The 16,539-nt window shown below is 36.6% G+C and overlaps 4 protein-coding genes across 4 annotated transcripts; all 4 read left to right on the top strand.

Annotated features, from left to right (window-relative positions):
- The first annotated feature begins 251 nt into the window (after positions 1-251).
- Positions 252-917, top strand: LOC131627276 (cysteine-rich repeat secretory protein 38-like). Its single transcript, XM_058898116.1, has one exon. It carries the CDS (start codon positions 252-254, stop codon positions 915-917), a length of 666 nt encoding a protein of 221 aa, XP_058754099.1.
- Positions 918-5,995: 5,078 nt separating this feature from the next.
- On the top strand, positions 5,996-8,799 carry LOC131627275 (cysteine-rich receptor-like protein kinase 4). The gene is made up of 3 exons (XM_058898115.1): positions 5,996-6,107; positions 8,306-8,463; positions 8,557-8,799. The coding sequence occupies exons 1-3, from the start codon at positions 5,996-5,998 to the stop codon at positions 8,797-8,799; spliced, it is 513 nt and encodes a 170-aa protein (XP_058754098.1).
- Positions 8,329-9,917, top strand: LOC131627266 (cysteine-rich receptor-like protein kinase 8). Its single transcript, XM_058898104.1, has 4 exons — positions 8,329-8,463; positions 8,557-9,077; positions 9,162-9,312; positions 9,415-9,917. The coding sequence occupies exons 2-4, from the start codon at positions 8,989-8,991 to the stop codon at positions 9,739-9,741; spliced, it is 567 nt and encodes a 188-aa protein (XP_058754087.1). The 5' UTR covers positions 8,329-8,463; positions 8,557-8,988; the 3' UTR covers positions 9,742-9,917.
- Positions 9,918-12,685: 2,768 nt separating this feature from the next.
- Positions 12,686-15,894, top strand: LOC131627260 (cysteine-rich receptor-like protein kinase 25). The gene is made up of 6 exons (XM_058898097.1): positions 12,686-13,726; positions 13,822-13,943; positions 14,038-14,248; positions 14,455-14,692; positions 14,890-15,040; positions 15,140-15,894. Exons 1-6 carry the CDS (start codon positions 12,739-12,741, stop codon positions 15,413-15,415), a joined length of 1,986 nt encoding a protein of 661 aa, XP_058754080.1. The 5' UTR covers positions 12,686-12,738; the 3' UTR covers positions 15,416-15,894.
- The last annotated feature ends 645 nt before the right edge of the window (positions 15,895-16,539 follow it).

Here is a 16,539-nt window from a genome sequence, read left to right as displayed (position 1 = left end):
TATTTTTAGTTCTCTCTTCTTTTTTCCATTAGTTTTAAATTTACACGAATGAAAAATAGTTCTAGGTCTCCACAACTTGGAAGACTTCAACCACATGTTTGTAATTTTATCGTATGTACACATGAAAGAGATATAAATCATAATTTTATACACTCATAGAGTGTTTGTTCCCTACAAAAATTTGCATATAAACTTCATTACTTCCTCCACAATTCTCGCACGATCAATCACAATTCACACATAAGAGAGCTATGCTTTCTTTACATTGGCTTTTGTTTTTACTTCTTCCGCTGTTTTTCTCCCTAAACTCCGAAGCCAACGACCAGCTAGTTTTCCGCTACCACGAATGTAACGATGATCTCCGTAACTTCATAGCCGGAAGCCCCTACCAAAACAACCTAGCTGATGTTCTAAAAGATATTTATTCCAACAGAGAAATAGACTATGGATTCTACAATTTCTCCAAAGGCGAAAATCCCGACAAAGTAAACGCAATCGGATTCTGCAGAGGAGACGTTAGTTCAAACGATTGTCGTGACTGCTTGAGAGCATCCGCCGTACTTCTCACGGATCGGTGTCGAACACAGAAAGAGGCAATTGGTTACTACGACATATGCACCTTACGATATTCGAACACGTCAATTTTTGGTGCCATGGAAACTAAAACAAGTGCTTATTACTTCATTCAAAACAAGACAGTGGTGGATGATGCATTTAATCTAACACTTAGGCGGTTGTTAGATGAACTCAAGAGTACGGCAGCCGAAGGTGATTGGCGGAAAAAGTTTGGTGAAAAGAGTGTTAAAGTAAATGAATCGAATACTAATAATGAGACTATATATGGGCTGGTTCAGTGTACACCAAGCAAAATTGTACTAAATGTTTGGATTCAGTTGATAATTTTGGGTGGTGTGTAGAAATGAAAGGTTGTTTGTATCTTGGACCAAGTTGTTCAGTTAGATATGATATAGTTCCATAGTTATCAGGGCTTTGGCTAATATGCGTAAGGATTTTTCTTATGCACTACATAAGTCATTGGATCTTGTATTTAATCCTGTATTGAGTATTGAGTATTGAATATTGAGTATTGAGTAATAACAATTAATGTATAGAATTTAATCCAATGATCCAATGGTCCATAATAATTCGATGCATAGATTTTTATCTATGCACGGTAACTGCACCCTAGTTATCAGTACAGAGTCACCAGCACCACAACCTTCTGCTACCACTACAGGTACATTTTATTGGAATTATATCACATTTGATTATATTATGTAAAAATTAGACATGAGAGAATTATTCCTTATTTCTTGATTAGGAAAGAAAAGCAAATTAGGAACGGTCATCGCTATCGTTTTAGCATTTGTTGTGGCTGCCATAGTGGTCGTCGGTGGATGCATTTATTTTCAAAGGAGAAAACCAAGACCCGAAGGTACGGAAACAACGTTCGTCTTCTTTTATGAATTTTGAGATAAAATAAATGTGATTTATGAATGACCAAGTCTTACTTAGGCCGGCACAAATACAAATTAAAATTGAGGATCCTCTCTATTTCTCAAAAGAAATAGAGGTGTCTATTACTATGATTTTGATGTATAAATGTGTAATTAATGTCACCACTTTTAAAAATACGTGTATTTATTTCTTTTATTTTCTTGAAAACTAAGTAATAGACACCTCCATTTCTTTTGAGAAATGGAGAGGATCCTTACTCATCTAAATGAGCCGACCTGATAGGAAATAAATGCAGAAATTAAATTCCCTTTTGTGTCAGGGAAAGTCTGAGAGAAAGAGAGAGTATTTTGGGAATAATATTTTCTGCTTTTTCATTGATTTTCTGCATCTTTAAATAGACTGCAAGGAGTACAAATTATGCCTTAATTATAGGATCTAGAGACACTTGTCATGATCCACTACAATTGATAAAAACTCATTCATTCTTATCCTAAATGCTTGCAGGTACTAACGGTAAATAAAAGAAAGCTGGAGATAGTACTATGACAGCTCATAGTCTTATCACAATACAAGATATTTTATTTCAGTTTCTAAACCTAATGGGCAATTGGGCTGATCTCTTGGGCCTTTCCCTTGGCACAATAGTGGAGCTGCTGTTGCTATTTTCTTTGTTTGTTTTGCTGGGCCTTATCTTATCTGTAACATTACCGTACCCATTGAGACAAATCTTGTCCTCAAGATTAAAGTGAGGGTACTTTGCTTGAAAAGTTGTCTTCTGTTCCCAAGTTGCTTCAGAGATTGGTATTCCTTCCCATTGAATCAGTACTTCTTTGATTTCACCATGCAAAGGTTTATGAGCTAACACAGCAATTGGGGTCAGTTCCAGAGGTGGAAAAACTTCGGGATCGGGAAGGGGAACGACCTGAGTGGAAGGTTGGCCGTGACAAAGCTTGAGGAGAGAAACATGGAAAACAGGGTGGATCCGGGAAGATACGGGAAGTTCAAGCTCATAAGCCACTGGACCGATGCGTTTGCAGATGCGAAAAGGGTCGTAGTATCGTTTTGCTAGCTTCTGTGAGATTCGGTGATGGACTGAACTTTGTCGATATGGTTGCAATTTCAGAAAAACCCATTGATCAACTTCAAACTGTTTGTCTTTGCGATGGAGGTTTACTTGTTGGACCATACAATTTCTGGCCTTGGTGAGATTTTCTTTGAGCAGACGAAGGATGCGGGCTTTGTTGTGAAGTAACTCATCCAGATTGTTTATTTTGGATTTCCCGGTAGTGTAAGGAACCAAGATGGGTGGCTTGCGTCCATAGAGGGCTTCGAAGGGGGTCATACCTATCGCAGAATGATAAGCTGTGTTATACCAAAATTCCGCAAGTGAGAGGAAGCGTCCCCAAAGGTGTGGCTCGTCGCTCACGAAACACCGTAGGTATGTTTCCAAACAACGATTTAAAACCTCAGTCTGCCCGTCTGTTTGAGGGTGATAAGAGCTACTGAAAGCAAGTGTGGTTCCCAGGTGTTTAAACAAGGAGCGCCAAAACTGACTGACAAATATACGATCTCTGTCGCTAACAATTGTTTTGGGAGCCCCATGAAGTTTGTAAATCTCAGCGATGAAAATCGGGGCTAGGGAGGCAGCAGTAAAACTTGCAGGAAGTGAAATAAAATGGGCGAATTTGGTGAGGCGATCGACAATGACCCAGATGGTGGTTTTGTGGTTCGATTGGGGAAGGTTGGTGATGAAATCCATGGAAATGTCATCCCAAACTTGTTGAGGTAAGGGTAATGGTTGGAGTAAACCGTAAGGAGCATGAGTGTTGTATTTGTTGTGTTGGCAAACGGTGCAGCGAGTGACAAATTGTTTGACATCTTTATGCATACCCGACCAATAGAATGATGCTGATACACGCGCCAATGTAGCTTGGATTCCGGAGTGTCCGCCTACAGGTGAAGCATGGAGTTCTTGTAGAATTTCCAATCGAAGCCCTGTTTCTTCTGGAATAAACAGTCGATCTTTGAAGTAGAGTAAGTCTGATTTGTGTGAAAAATGTTGCTGCATTTTGTTGTCCTCTTGTGCTTTCCTGATTAGATTCTGACCTGCAGGGTTAGTAGAGAAAAAGGACTGCAATGTAGAAATTAAAGGAGAAGAAAGGGAACTAATAGATGCACAGATTTCCTGAATTGGTGGCTCAGTTACTCGAGATAATGCGTCCGCGACAACATTGTCTTTTCCAGGTTTGTAATGAATTTCATAATTATAACCCACAAGTTTAGTTAACCACTTTTGTTGCTCTGGGGTTTGGATTGTCTGTGTCATGAGACATTTCAAACTTTTATGATCTGTGAAGATCTTAAAAGTGGATCCTAACAAATATTGTCTCCATTTTTTTATAGCTTCAGTAAGGCCATATAACTCGCGCACATATGTGGATGAGGCTGACATGCGGGTGTTCAGTTTTTTGCTGAAAAAAGCGATGGGTCGGGAGTTTTGGGACAGGACAGCTCCAATTGCTGTGGTGGACGCATCAGTCGTGACTTCGAAGGGTTTGGAAAAATCAGGTAAAGTAAGTGTAGGTAGTTTTATCATTGCTTCTTTGAGTTTGTCAAAAGCTAATGTTGTTTCGGGTGTCCATTTGAATGAATTAGCTTTGAGTAAGTCGGTGAGAGGGCTAGCAATAGATGCATAATGCAACACAAAACGACGGTAGAAACCTGTTAGTCCCAAGAAAGCTCGAAGTGCAGTAATATTTTTGGGAGGAGGCCAAGAGATCATGGCCTGAATTTTTGAGGGATCAGCTTGCACACCCTCAGCTGAAATAAGGTGTCCTAAATAATCAATAGAAAGGACCCCGAATTGGCATTTGGACAGTTTAGCATAGAACTGGTTGTTATCTAGTAAAGCTAGGATTTGGGTGATGTGAGTGAGATGTAATTCCCATGTTGGGCTGTAGATTAAGATGTCGTCGAAGAAGACGAGGGTGAATTTGCGGAGGTAGGGTCTAAGGAGGTCATTCATGGCAGCTTGGAAGGTTAAGGGAGCATTGGATAAGCCGAACGACATCACTAAGAATTCATAGTGGCTGTCAAACGTGCGAAAACCTGTTTTGTGAAAATTCTCCGGCACTAGGCGAATTTGGTGGTAACCCGACCTTAAATCGATTTTGGAGAAATAGGTTGCTCCATGTAACTCATCTAAGAGCTCATCAATGGTCGGGATGGGAAAACGGTCCTTTATGGTAATGTTGTTAAGGGCCATATAATCCACGCAAAAATGCCAGGATCCATCTTTTTTTTTTACTAGTAAAACGGGTGAGGAATATGGGCTAGTGCTAGGTTGTATTATCCCATCTTGCAACATTTCTTTAATGAGGTTTGTCATTGTTTCCTTTTGATAGTGTGGGTATCGGTATGGTTTGATGTTAATAGGATTAGCATTGGGTTGGAGGTGAATGTGGTGATCATGATATCTTGGAGGTGGCAAACCTTGTGGTTTTGAGAAAATGTGAAGGTAAGTAAGAAGGATAGGTTGTATGTCAGGGTGAAAAGTTTGAATGATAGTTGCGTCTGTTAAAGGGCTGGTGCCATGTGGTGGTGAGGTATGAGGGTGATTGGTAGGGACCATGGAAATAGAGTGGAAAGTTGCTATGGCATTAGTGTGTAGCATGCGGTGAAGTTGATGGGCAGAAGCTTGGGTTAAGGTGTTAGGTTTAGAACCAGTGATGGTGAGGAGTGTATCCTGGTGATAGAATTGCATAGAAGGGACACTAAAATCAGAGACAAATGGTCCTAAGGTTTGCAACCATTGGACCCCAAGGACCACATCGGCCCCTTGGATAGGAAGAACATAAAGTGAAACCGTGAAGAGATGTTGATCGACCATTAAAGGAGTATCTTTGCACAGACCTGTGCACTGTAAGTGATCACCGTTACCCACCATTACAGAAAATGAGGACAAGGGTTGGATAGGGAGGTGTAAGAAGGTGGCTATGCGAGGCTGAATGATATTATGAGAACTGCCAGAATCGACCAAAACCGTAATTTTGTGACCATGAATGGTTGCAGTGAAGCGTAATGTGCGTGGGGAAGGATGGTCGGTGGCAGCTTGTAGGGATAACTGGAATAGTGTTGGTTCAGTGTCATTTTGGTCTATAAGGGAAATCTGTGAGGTTTGTGTAGTGATAGTAGGGTCTGTTTGGGGTTCTATTAATGGGATGGGTTCTGTTTGTGTCATGACAGCACATAGATTAATATCTGTCAGTGTTGAGTCATCTGGATCCATGAGTAACAAAAATTGTTTGGTTTTGCAGCGGTGTCCAGGTTGAAACCTCTCATCGCAGTTAAAACACAACCCCTGTGTGCGTCTTTGTTGCATTTCTGTTGGGGTTAACCGTTTGATAGGGAAAGGGGTTTGAGGGAGAGTGTTGCGTAATGGTAATTGCTGTTGGGGTGTGGGTAAAAGAGGGGTTTTGGGTTGGAATATTTAGATGTAGTAGCTTGGAAAGGACGTGTGGCAGAAGTTTTGGATTCGATGAGTTTGGCAAGGCCTTTGGCCTGGGAAATAGATGTCGGTTGGCGGACAGCAAGTTCATTTGGAATGTGGAATTTTAAACCGGAGACAAAACAGTCAGTGATAGCTAAAGGTGAGAGACCCGTTACCCTATTGCAAAGTCGTTCGAAATCCCGTTGATAGTCAGCAACTGATGATGTTTGTTTGAGTTTGAAAAGATCTTGTTGATGATTGTCGTATGCAGAGGGACCGAAACGAACCTCTAGAGCTCTTGTGAAGGCCTCCCATGTGGAAAGGAGGTGATTGTTGAACATCCATTGGTACCAACCAAGGGCGTCACCAGTCATGTAACCGGCAACGTGAGCGAGTCGTTGGTGATGTGGAATGGAGTAGTGAGCGAAAAACTGGTTTGCTTGGAAAACCTAGTCGAGGGGGTTTGTGCCGTCAAAAGGTAAGAGGCGTAACTTGGGTGGTTTCATCGTGGAATCTGTGTTTTGGGTGATACGGCTAGGAGAACTCTGGTCTTGGGTGAGGATTTGGGATTGTAAAGAATCCATGGAGACTAAATAGCCGTCATGGCGTTGGTCTTGAGTGGTTTTGAAAGCGGAAAAAGCTGCAGTGAGGTTGTTAATGGATTCTTGTAGTTGGAGGAGGGAGGGTGGTTCAGGTGGCTGTACGCGGGGAGGCATGATATCAAGTAATGAGAGCACCAAATGATAGGAAATAAATGCAAAAATTAAATTCCCTTTTGTGTCAGGGAAAGTCTGAGAGAAAGAGAGAGTATTTTGGGAATAATATTTTCTGTTTTTTCATTGATTTTCTGCATCTTTAAATAGACTGCAAGGAGTACAAATTGTGCCTTAATTATAGGATCTAGAGACACTTGTCATGATCCACTACAATTGATAAAAACTCATTCATTCTTATCCTAAATGCTTGCATGTACTAACGGTAAATAAAAGAAAGCTGGAGATAGTACTATGACAGCTCATAGTCTTATCACAATACAAGATATTTTATTTCAGTTTCTAAACCTAATGGGCAATTGGGCTGATCTCTTGGGCCTTTCCCTTGGCACAATAGTGGAGCTGCTGTTGCTATTTTCTTTGTTTGTTTTGCTGGGCCCTATCTTATCTGTAACACGACCCCAACTAAAAATAAGAATTAGACAAAAAAGATTAGGATTTCAAACGTCCACTACCATTATAACTAGTATGATAAAAAAATTAGTAGTATGATTGACTAGCATGACTACAAAATTTAAAATTATATTAAGATTTATGATGTTTAACCCAAATACAACACATTTAGTTAGATTACTTTATTAAATTTTATTTTTTCTATTATATTAAATATTTTTATTTTAAATATTATACATTAATATAAGAAAAAAATAGAAGATGAACTATCAGTATAAACTAATTTAATATGGTAAACCAATGATCTATCGTGTATTCCGTCAAATTATACGTAAGATTTTAAGTTAGTGATATGATTTGACTCGTGATAACTTCTTTTTGGACAATAGTGTTTAGGTGTATGTCTATTAAATTCTTAATATAATTAAATTAATATTTAATTATTTTATATTTAACTTAATAACACGTTAGTAAGATATTGAACCGATCTTTTCAAGATCACCATTCAGTAAGCCTCTCCCAGCTTCACTGCTTATGGCTCTCATTAGTCATAAAAGTGATATACTCAAGACTTACTCACCCTGAATACATTTCATATCGTTTGGCTCCTCAACCGTCTAACTTCCTTGATATTTCTATAGGAAATTGACTATGCAATACACTCATATAACTTTTAAGATCAATTATATAATCAATCTAACTTGCATTACTCTTGCAACTCTTTTCTCAAACTTGTTCATTACGATAACACACAAAATGAGATTTGAGATTTACTTAGTTCCAAAAAATGTGTGAACCTCATGCTCCGCAATCATACAACCCAAACTCTACTTAGGAAAATAAACAACAAAAGGACTTCCAATTAAACCACTCCTACTCTTGACCACCAAATAATAAGCACTCAAGATGAACCTTGACATTCCCACACAATCTATGTACAGTATCCACATTGCCCATAATCCACAACGAAAGATCACGATAACGAAAGTCTTCGAAACATCATCACCAAGCTTCCTCTTGCGCGCCTTTAACCTGCAAAGAACCACATGAAAAACAATTATAATAGTAGGGTGAGAAAATAGTCTCAGTGAGTTTCTCTTTAACATTATTATAATAAAAAGTTGTTTATTGTTTTATAACATCAATTAAAAAATAAAAATAATAGAATATTTGTGCAACCACGTGCCCACAGTCAAAGAGACAAATGAAGATGAAGATGAAGTTAAAGCGGACAATGATCTTAAAGTTGGTGATTTGTTGCAATTTGACTTTGAAATCATCATATTAGCTACTAACAACTTCTCAGATGCAAATGAGCTTGGCAAAGGTGGATTTGGAAGTGTTTATAAGGTAAAAAATTATTCATTTTTTATTGAAACACACATGCATATATCAAGATATTTTTCTTAATCTATATACACTAAAACTTATGATTAATTTTAGGGTACACTCGATGGACATGATGTTGCTATCAAAAGGTTGGCTACCAATTCTAAGCAAGGAGAAACAGAATTCAAGAATGAAGTATTGCTTACAGGAAAACTTCAACACCGAAATTTAGTTAAACTACTAGGTTTTTGTTTACAAAGAGGAGAAAGATTGCTAATATACGAGTTTGTCCCCAATAAAAGTCTCGACTATATCATATTTGGTAAATTACTATACTTTCTCCAGCCTCATCTTTGAAGTATATATATCTGTAATTTTTGTTTGGATGATTATGTAGATCCGATCAAACGTGCAAATTTAAATAGGGAAAAGCGTTTCAAAATCATTAAGGATATTGCTCGTGGTCTACTCTATCTTCATGAAGATTCCCGACTACAAATAGTTCACCGTGATCTCAAAACAAGTAATATTCTACTGGATGATGAAATGAACCCAAAAATTACAGATTTTGGCATTGCAAGATTGTTTGCTGCCAATCAAACCCATGGCATGACAAGTACAGTTATTGGAACTTTGTAAGTATTATGAAAATGCTTGAACTAGCTGATGATATAGAATTTTTTTATTTAATAATTTAACATCGTTGTTTTGACATTTAGTGGATACATGGCTCCAGAGTATATCAGACATGGAGAATTTTCAATTAAATCAGATGTATTTAGTTTTGGTGTAATTATTTTGGAAATTGTTTGTGGTCGGAGAAACACGAAGATTCGTGATGGTGAATATATAGAAGATCTAATAAACATTGTAAGTTTCATACCTTTTAAGTTTTAACCATTATAGAGATTTCCTAGTTTAAAATGTTGATTGTAAATCTTTTTTTTTTCAATTGTATTATTTTCTTTGCAGGCATGGAAAAATTGGAAGACAGGGACAAGTTTAGATATTGTAGATCCAATGTTAGACCAAAGTATTAATAAGAATGAAAAAATGAGATGCATTCATGTTGGATTACTGTGTGTTCAAGAAGATATAGATGTAAGACCAACTATGAGTTCTATTTTACTATTGCTTAGTAGCACATCTTTCCCACTTTCTGAACCTTCTGAACCTCCATTTTTACTGCAAGCCAAAAAGGCATTATCTGTATCATTAAGTGACCAATATTCAGGTCTCACAAAGTCAAGTGATTCAGGATCAGGAAGTCAATTTACTCAAGTATCAACAAGTCCTTAGTTACAGATCAATAATGCATGATGATGAATGAAGTGATTGTGAATTGTTTTTTTTAAAAAAATTCTGTAACATAATGTGTTTACTGATATTTTGTCTTGTTTTTATTTATTCATTTGGTATTTGTTTTAGTTGCTTTGTAATTGTAATAAGACTCCAGCTACTAGCAGATCCATTAACCTTTACTAGTTATTTTTGATATGGATTACTTCAGAAGCATGTTACGTTACGTAAGATTTGCTATTTAGACACCAAATATTAACAACTACACCTTATATTACTATTCTCAAATACATTATTTTTTTTATTGTTATTTAACTTCGCATTAATACAAAAGGTAATTAGACTTTCTCTTTCTTATCATTTTAATTAAAACAAAATTGGTTTATTGTGTGCAAAGAATTGGTTAATACAACTCACATATTGGTTAATGATTTCACATACATAAAAAAACTAAAGTAAATTATAAATACTATAAAGTTGATTAATTGTGCGTATAAAGCTGATTAATATTAATAAGTTTTCAGACAAAAATAAAGGAGATTACAAGTAAAACAAAGTTGGTTAATTTTGTGTAACACGTTGGTTGATATCACTTAGAAGTTAGTTAATGAATTCAGAGACATAAAAAAAAAAACCATAAATTACAAGTTAAACAAAATTAATTAATTATGTATATAAAGTTGGCTAACACACCTCACGTGATGGATAAATACACTAAAGTTTTCTCTTAATAAACTTTATTTAAAACTATAAAAAAAACACTATAAATGAATAAACTCAAATATAATTCCCTATACGATGAGTAATACTTAAAAATTACGCCAAAATCAACACACTTCATTAACTTTCAAAGATTTTATCTTATTATCATAAATTTGGTTGAAATCGAGTGATAGACGTTAACGATCGAGTTTTGTGTGAATGCGAATGGTAGAGATTGAAACCAAACCGAACCAATATAGCTTGAGGGCTGTCGAGCTTTCTTTGACGAGGAGAAAGGAGAGAATGATATCGTGTAGGGGTGTTCAAAATCAAACTGACCTAATAGAAAACTGCAAAACCGAACCGAAACTGTAAAAAACCACATTTGGTTCGGATGTTTATGGGCCATTTTCTAGCAGAACCGCGCAATTTGGTTTGATTTGCGGTTTGTATTTTACAAATCAAACTGAACTGATCCAAACCGCATTATGTTATAAAATCTTACTAACCAAAATATATTTTTTTTAATTTTTTTAGAGAAATCAACTAGTATTGTGTGTATATTTTATCATATTCTTTGTATAGTATTTATTTTAATTTATATATCATCAAAAAATAAAATATTATTCATTTATAAATACTATTTTGAGAAAATATATTTTATCGTATTCTTTGTATAATATTTACTTACGAATGCAATTTCATGTATGTGATTCTTTAGACCTAAGATAAAATTGTAAGAGCATTTATATGTATCAAATTATAATCTTATTTTGGCAACTATAAATTTTTTTTATCGTAATATATGAACGATTAAACACAAAATTATATTTTCCTCTATATGTGTATGTATGGCTCAATATTTTTCTTGTAAAAAACCAAACGAACCGAACCAATCCAAACTGCATTATTTGATTTGGTTCGGTTGGATTTTCTTTTTGAAAACCAAATCAAACCACACGTTTTTTTTCTCTCGTGGTTCGGATGATTTTTAGCGTCAAAACCGCACCGTGAATACCCCTAATTTAGTGTGAAACTACACTTCGACTTGCATAAATAATTCCAAGGTACTTCCAAAAATTCCACAATAGTCTTGGACCAATGAATCTACGCGAATTGGAAATACTAAGCCAAAGCAAAGTATTGTCAATGGAGGCGCCACTGTAACCTTGTCCTGACCGGCGCTCTTATGCAAACCAAATCTAAATAAACTTTTCAATGCATGTTTTGGTATAGATCGATTATAATTGGGTTTCTGTGCGACCCCATATATTTAGTCGACCTGCCAACAAGTATCATTGTCAAACGCCTAACAAAACCAACCACAAGCTTGCACTCACCTCCCAACCCACAAACACTCAAATCCAAAACCAATACATGACACACACAATCACAAAACCAAGGGCATACCATGTACTATCAGCAACAACTGCAAAAAAATTATCAATCTCAACACCAACAAACACCAACCACCAACCCATCAAGCAGATACCAAAATTCCCAGCAAACAACTCAAATAGACATAGACTTCCAAACACCACAACAACAATTTTCTTTTTACCACAACGAAACATTCTATCCAATGTCACTACTCAACTGACATTGTTATTGCCCAACCATTAACTCATCAACCCTAAGAATACAGCCGCACCACAAAAACATGGACAACAAACTCAATTTCAATGACCGACATTGACGCACAAAACTTTCAAGAATTATGAGAATTGATTTTGGATGATCCAAACTTGATGACTTCGTATCAAGCACCTAAGGAGAATCAAAAGAGACCCATACGACAGATAAAAGCTCGTTCGTGCAGAATCCGTGACCACTTAAATCAATCACATCGTAATAAATAATGTAAAAAAATAAAAAATAAAAAATAAAACATCCCTACATGTGTAATTTAATTTATAGGGAAACTATAAGATTTGATTTAGGAACCATGTTATTGGGAAAAAATTCAATAAAAGTGAGTAACAGTACTAGCAATCCACAACTAGAAGCTAAATTACATGTACCCTCACCCCAACTATTCTCAGGGGAATCGTAGTCAATAGCCAGCTGAGCAGTCCGAAATTTCCATGTCCTTACAGTTTTCCATCACTCTTTTTGACCTTTCCTCATACATAATACATTTATACAACAATTTCAACATAGAGTGATATACACGTCAAGAAAAATCAATGACAAGGACTCATCTGAACAAGGTTGACTTGACTTGACTTTCCACTTCAGTTTTAACCATAACAAACCTCACACATTTCCAATCTCACAAACATTAACACAACAAACATGATCATGATGAATTCCTTCAACCTTCTATTCATGTTCTTCCTCACAACCTTTCTCCTTACCTCAACTATTAAAGCCACCCCAACTTTCCTCTACCAAGCTTGTTCACAAAACAAAACAAATACCAACAGCACCTACGAAACCAAACTCAAAACACTTTTCTCTTCACTATCTTCCAACGCCACCAACAAGGAATTCTACAACACCACAATCCATAGCAAAAACCCTTCAAACACAGCATACGGTCTTTTCATGTGCAGAGGCGACGTTTCATCTCCCATCTGCCAACAGTGCGTCGCAAACGCAACACAGACACTATCAACAAACTCAGACTGTTCCTTATCCAAACGAGCTGTTACCTGGTACGATGAGTGCATGGTTCGATATTCCAACACCTCTTTTTTCTCCACCGTCGCTACAAGGCCTGTTGTTTTCCTACTGAACACTGCGAATATCACGAACCAGGAAAGCTTTATGCGTTTGTTGTCTGTTACCATGAATGAATCAGCAGATAAAGCTGCGAATTCTTCTGTCGGTGCTAAGAAATATGCTACAAAGGAAGCTAGAATATCTGGATTTCAGACGCTGTACAGTTTGGCTCAGTGTACAGACGATTTATCTTCACAAGATTGCAGTTCTTGTCTTAGTGCTGCCATTGGATATCTTCCAGAATGCTGTGATGGAAAACAAGGAGGGAGAGTTTTATTTCCTAGCTGTAATATTAGGTATGAATTGTACCCTTTTTATACAAACATTACTCCGTCACCACCACCTTCAGCATCACCAGCGTCTTCGACACCACCAGGGAATCTTCCTGCATCAAACACTCCTAATTTAGGAGGTAGTAGTGGAATCTCATTAGGGACAATTGTTGCAATTGTGGTTCCAATTACAGTGGCTGCGCTGCTATTTATAGTAGGAATTTGTTTCTTTTGTATAAGAGGGTGGAAAAAGAAGCACGACTCTGCTGCAGCAGAGGATCCAAAAAGTAAGGGTGTGAGTTTTTACTCTTAATTTATTTCATATATGCATGATTCTGCTGTTAGAATTTTATCTGATAGACTTATCTTTTTTGCTTATTAGCTGAAACTGATATTACCACGGTGGAATCCTTGAGATTTGATTTGAGTACACTTGAAGAAGCCACCAACAAATTCTCCGAAGCTAATAAGCTAGGGGAAGGTGGATTTGGTGAGGTTTACAAGGTATGAAGTTAACATGCTTTTGTTTCATTAACTAAAACATGGAAACTATACCAATTGTTGTATTATATTCTATTTAATTTTTGTGAAAATTCAGGGCGTGCTTCCGAGCGGACAACAAATAGCTGTCAAAAGACTCTCTAAACACTCGGGACAAGGCGGAGAACAATTTAAGAATGAAGTTGAACTGGTTGCACAGCTTCAACATAGAAATTTGGCTAGGCTTATGGGATTTTGCTTGGAAAGAGAAGAGAAGATACTTGTTTATGAATTCGTAACCAACAAAAGTCTTGACTATATTCTTTTTGGTAGGCTCGTCTTATTTGAACTCTTTATGGTTGACAGCTTATATGCATGCAGTGATTTTTGTTTGCTATTGTTTACCTCAATCATTATCTAATAATACAAAATTTGAGGAAATCTGTAATATTGAATTCTTTGACGAATTTTTGTTTCATTAAACTGATTCTTTTTTGTTGGAGATCTTAATCTTATAAATGAAATATTTGTGCAGATCCTGAAAAACAAAGGCTATTGGATTGGACAAGGCGTTACAAGATTATTGGAGGGATCGCTCGCGGCATTCAATATCTTCATGAAGATTCAAGGCTTAAAATAATTCATCGGGATCTCAAAGCTAGCAATGTATTGTTGGATAAAGATATGAATCCAAAAATCTCTGATTTTGGTTTGGCAAAGTTATTTGGAGTGGATCAAACTCAAGGAAATACAAGTAGGATTGTAGGGACATAGTAAGTACAAGTTTACATTATCATTCTTGCAGCATATATATTTATGAAAAATGCTTATAAACAGTTCAAACAATACAAAAACATAATATAGTTTAAGTCATGCATCTTAGAAATTTGAATCAAGCATTGTCATTCATACTATGTTCTGTTCCCAATACTAACCGTGTTTTTTATCGATGATAAAATATATGTTTTAGTGGTTACATGTCTCCGGAGTATGCAATGCATGGAGATTTCTCTATTAAGTCTGATGTATACAGTTTCGGAATCCTCGTTATGGAGATTATAAGTGGCAAGAAGAACAGCTCTTTCTATGAAACAGGTGTTGCTGAGGATTTAATTTCCTATGTAAGTAGAGAAAAGTGTAAATTTGTGCTGCTTATAATTATTCTTTCTTACTGCATAGTGATCCAATAATAACAAATGTTTGAATGAAATGTGAGACAGGCGTGGAATCTTTGGAAGAATGGAACACCTTTGGAATTGGTAGATCACACAATAAGAGAATCCTATACTCCAAATGAAGCTATAAGATGCATCCATATTGGTTTATTATGTGTCCAAGAAGATCCAGACGATAGACCTACAATGGCAACAATAATACTTATGCTAGATAGTCACACTGTTACTCTACCGGTACCGAGGCAGCCTGCATTTTTTCTACAAAGTGGAGCTGATCAGCACATGCCAACAATACAGATTAGTCAATCTGATACCCGTTGAATACCAAAGTCCATCAGCGAGATGTGTTTGTACTTAAATCATGATAAAGCTATAAAATACGAGATTTTAGGAGTATCTCTATTGAGTTCAAAACCTTGTAAATTTGTAATATTGTGTATTGGCTTATTTTTCAATATGGAAAATAATAACATGTATCTGTCAGACACTCCTCTAGTTGCAGCAGAAACACAGCATGTTGTAAGATATAAGATTTCTGCAACTCAAGTATAAACCTCAATTACGTTCAATCCAAAATAAAACAAACAAAATAAAGGGAGTTTGTCTTTTGTTGGTACTAGCTGATGTAATCAAGTATGTTCCTCCTATGTTAGTATCTCATTCCACCATTTTCAAGCCATCAAATTTGAGTATTTTAAACTACCTTGATAGTCTCACATATTGAATATTAATATTTTCAAAAAGTAGTGTTTCGAATTCCAACCAATGACAGTTAAATGAGTGTTTGAACTCTTCAAGTAGCTTTTGTTACAGTCGGAACAAGTGTCGCTACCATTAATTTCCCTCATAAATTTCAGACAAAACAAACATACAGAAACAGAACCAGAGATGCATATCTTCAAATCATCAACAGTTACAACCACCCAATTGATTCTAGTTGCATCCTTGTTAACTTAACTTCCATTTCCATTTCAAGCTTCTCCAACATGCAACTACCACGCCTGCACAGATGCCTTTTATTACAAACCAAACTCAAATTTCCAAACCACTTAAAAAACTCTTCTCTCTTCCCTCGTCTCAAACTCCACCCTCCACAACGGTTTCTACACCGTCCGCATTCCCTCTCTTCAAATCCACCAACGACTTAAAAGGACTCTTCCTCTGCCGTGCAGACATCACTCCCTCCCTCTGTCACCACTGTGTAACCGCAGCAGCAAACAACATCACAAATTTGTGTAACAACCAAACCGAGTCTATCATCTGGTACGACCAATGCTTTCTGCGTTACTCCAATAATTCCTTCTTAAATCATATGGTTCCGCAACAGACTTGGAATCAGACGAGAGTAATCCTTATTCAGAAGTTTCCCAGTTTAGTGTATTAGAAAACCCCTCTTAATTAGCCTTAATACTCCCTCTATCCCATAATGAGTGACCCAGCACACC

Source organism: Vicia villosa, unplaced genomic scaffold (assembly GCF_029867415.1).
Source record: "Vicia villosa cultivar HV-30 ecotype Madison, WI unplaced genomic scaffold, Vvil1.0 ctg.000353F_1_1, whole genome shotgun sequence".
Lineage (NCBI taxonomy): Eukaryota > Viridiplantae > Streptophyta > Magnoliopsida > Fabales > Fabaceae > Vicia > Vicia villosa.
This window is presented reverse-complemented; position numbering and strand designations above follow the sequence as displayed.

Bases quoted from the DNA above. Each gene is read 5' to 3' on its own strand.
- LOC131627276 (XM_058898116.1), top strand. From the start codon at position 252: ATGCTTTCTTTACATTGGCTTTTGTTTTTACTTCTTCCGCTGTTTTTC.
- LOC131627275 (XM_058898115.1), top strand. From the start codon at position 5,996: ATGAGTTTGGCAAGGCCTTTGGCCTGGGAAATAGATGTCGGTTGGCGG. The intron at 6,108-8,305 runs GTGAGAGACCCG...ACGTGCCCACAG, and splicing joins ACAGTCAGTGATAGCTAAAG to TCAAAGAGACAAATGAAGAT. The intron at 8,464-8,556 runs GTAAAAAATTAT...GATTAATTTTAG, and splicing joins GATTTGGAAGTGTTTATAAG to GGTACACTCGATGGACATGA.
- LOC131627266 (XM_058898104.1), top strand. From the start codon at position 8,989: ATGAACCCAAAAATTACAGATTTTGGCATTGCAAGATTGTTTGCTGCC. The intron at 9,078-9,161 runs GTAAGTATTATG...TTTGACATTTAG, and splicing joins AGTACAGTTATTGGAACTTT to TGGATACATGGCTCCAGAGT. The intron at 9,313-9,414 runs GTAAGTTTCATA...TTTTCTTTGCAG, and splicing joins TAGAAGATCTAATAAACATT to GCATGGAAAAATTGGAAGAC.
- LOC131627260 (XM_058898097.1), top strand. From the start codon at position 12,739: ATGATCATGATGAATTCCTTCAACCTTCTATTCATGTTCTTCCTCACA. The intron at 14,249-14,454 runs GTAGGCTCGTCT...ATATTTGTGCAG, and splicing joins TCTTGACTATATTCTTTTTG to ATCCTGAAAAACAAAGGCTA. The intron at 15,041-15,139 runs GTAAGTAGAGAA...AATGTGAGACAG, and splicing joins CTGAGGATTTAATTTCCTAT to GCGTGGAATCTTTGGAAGAA.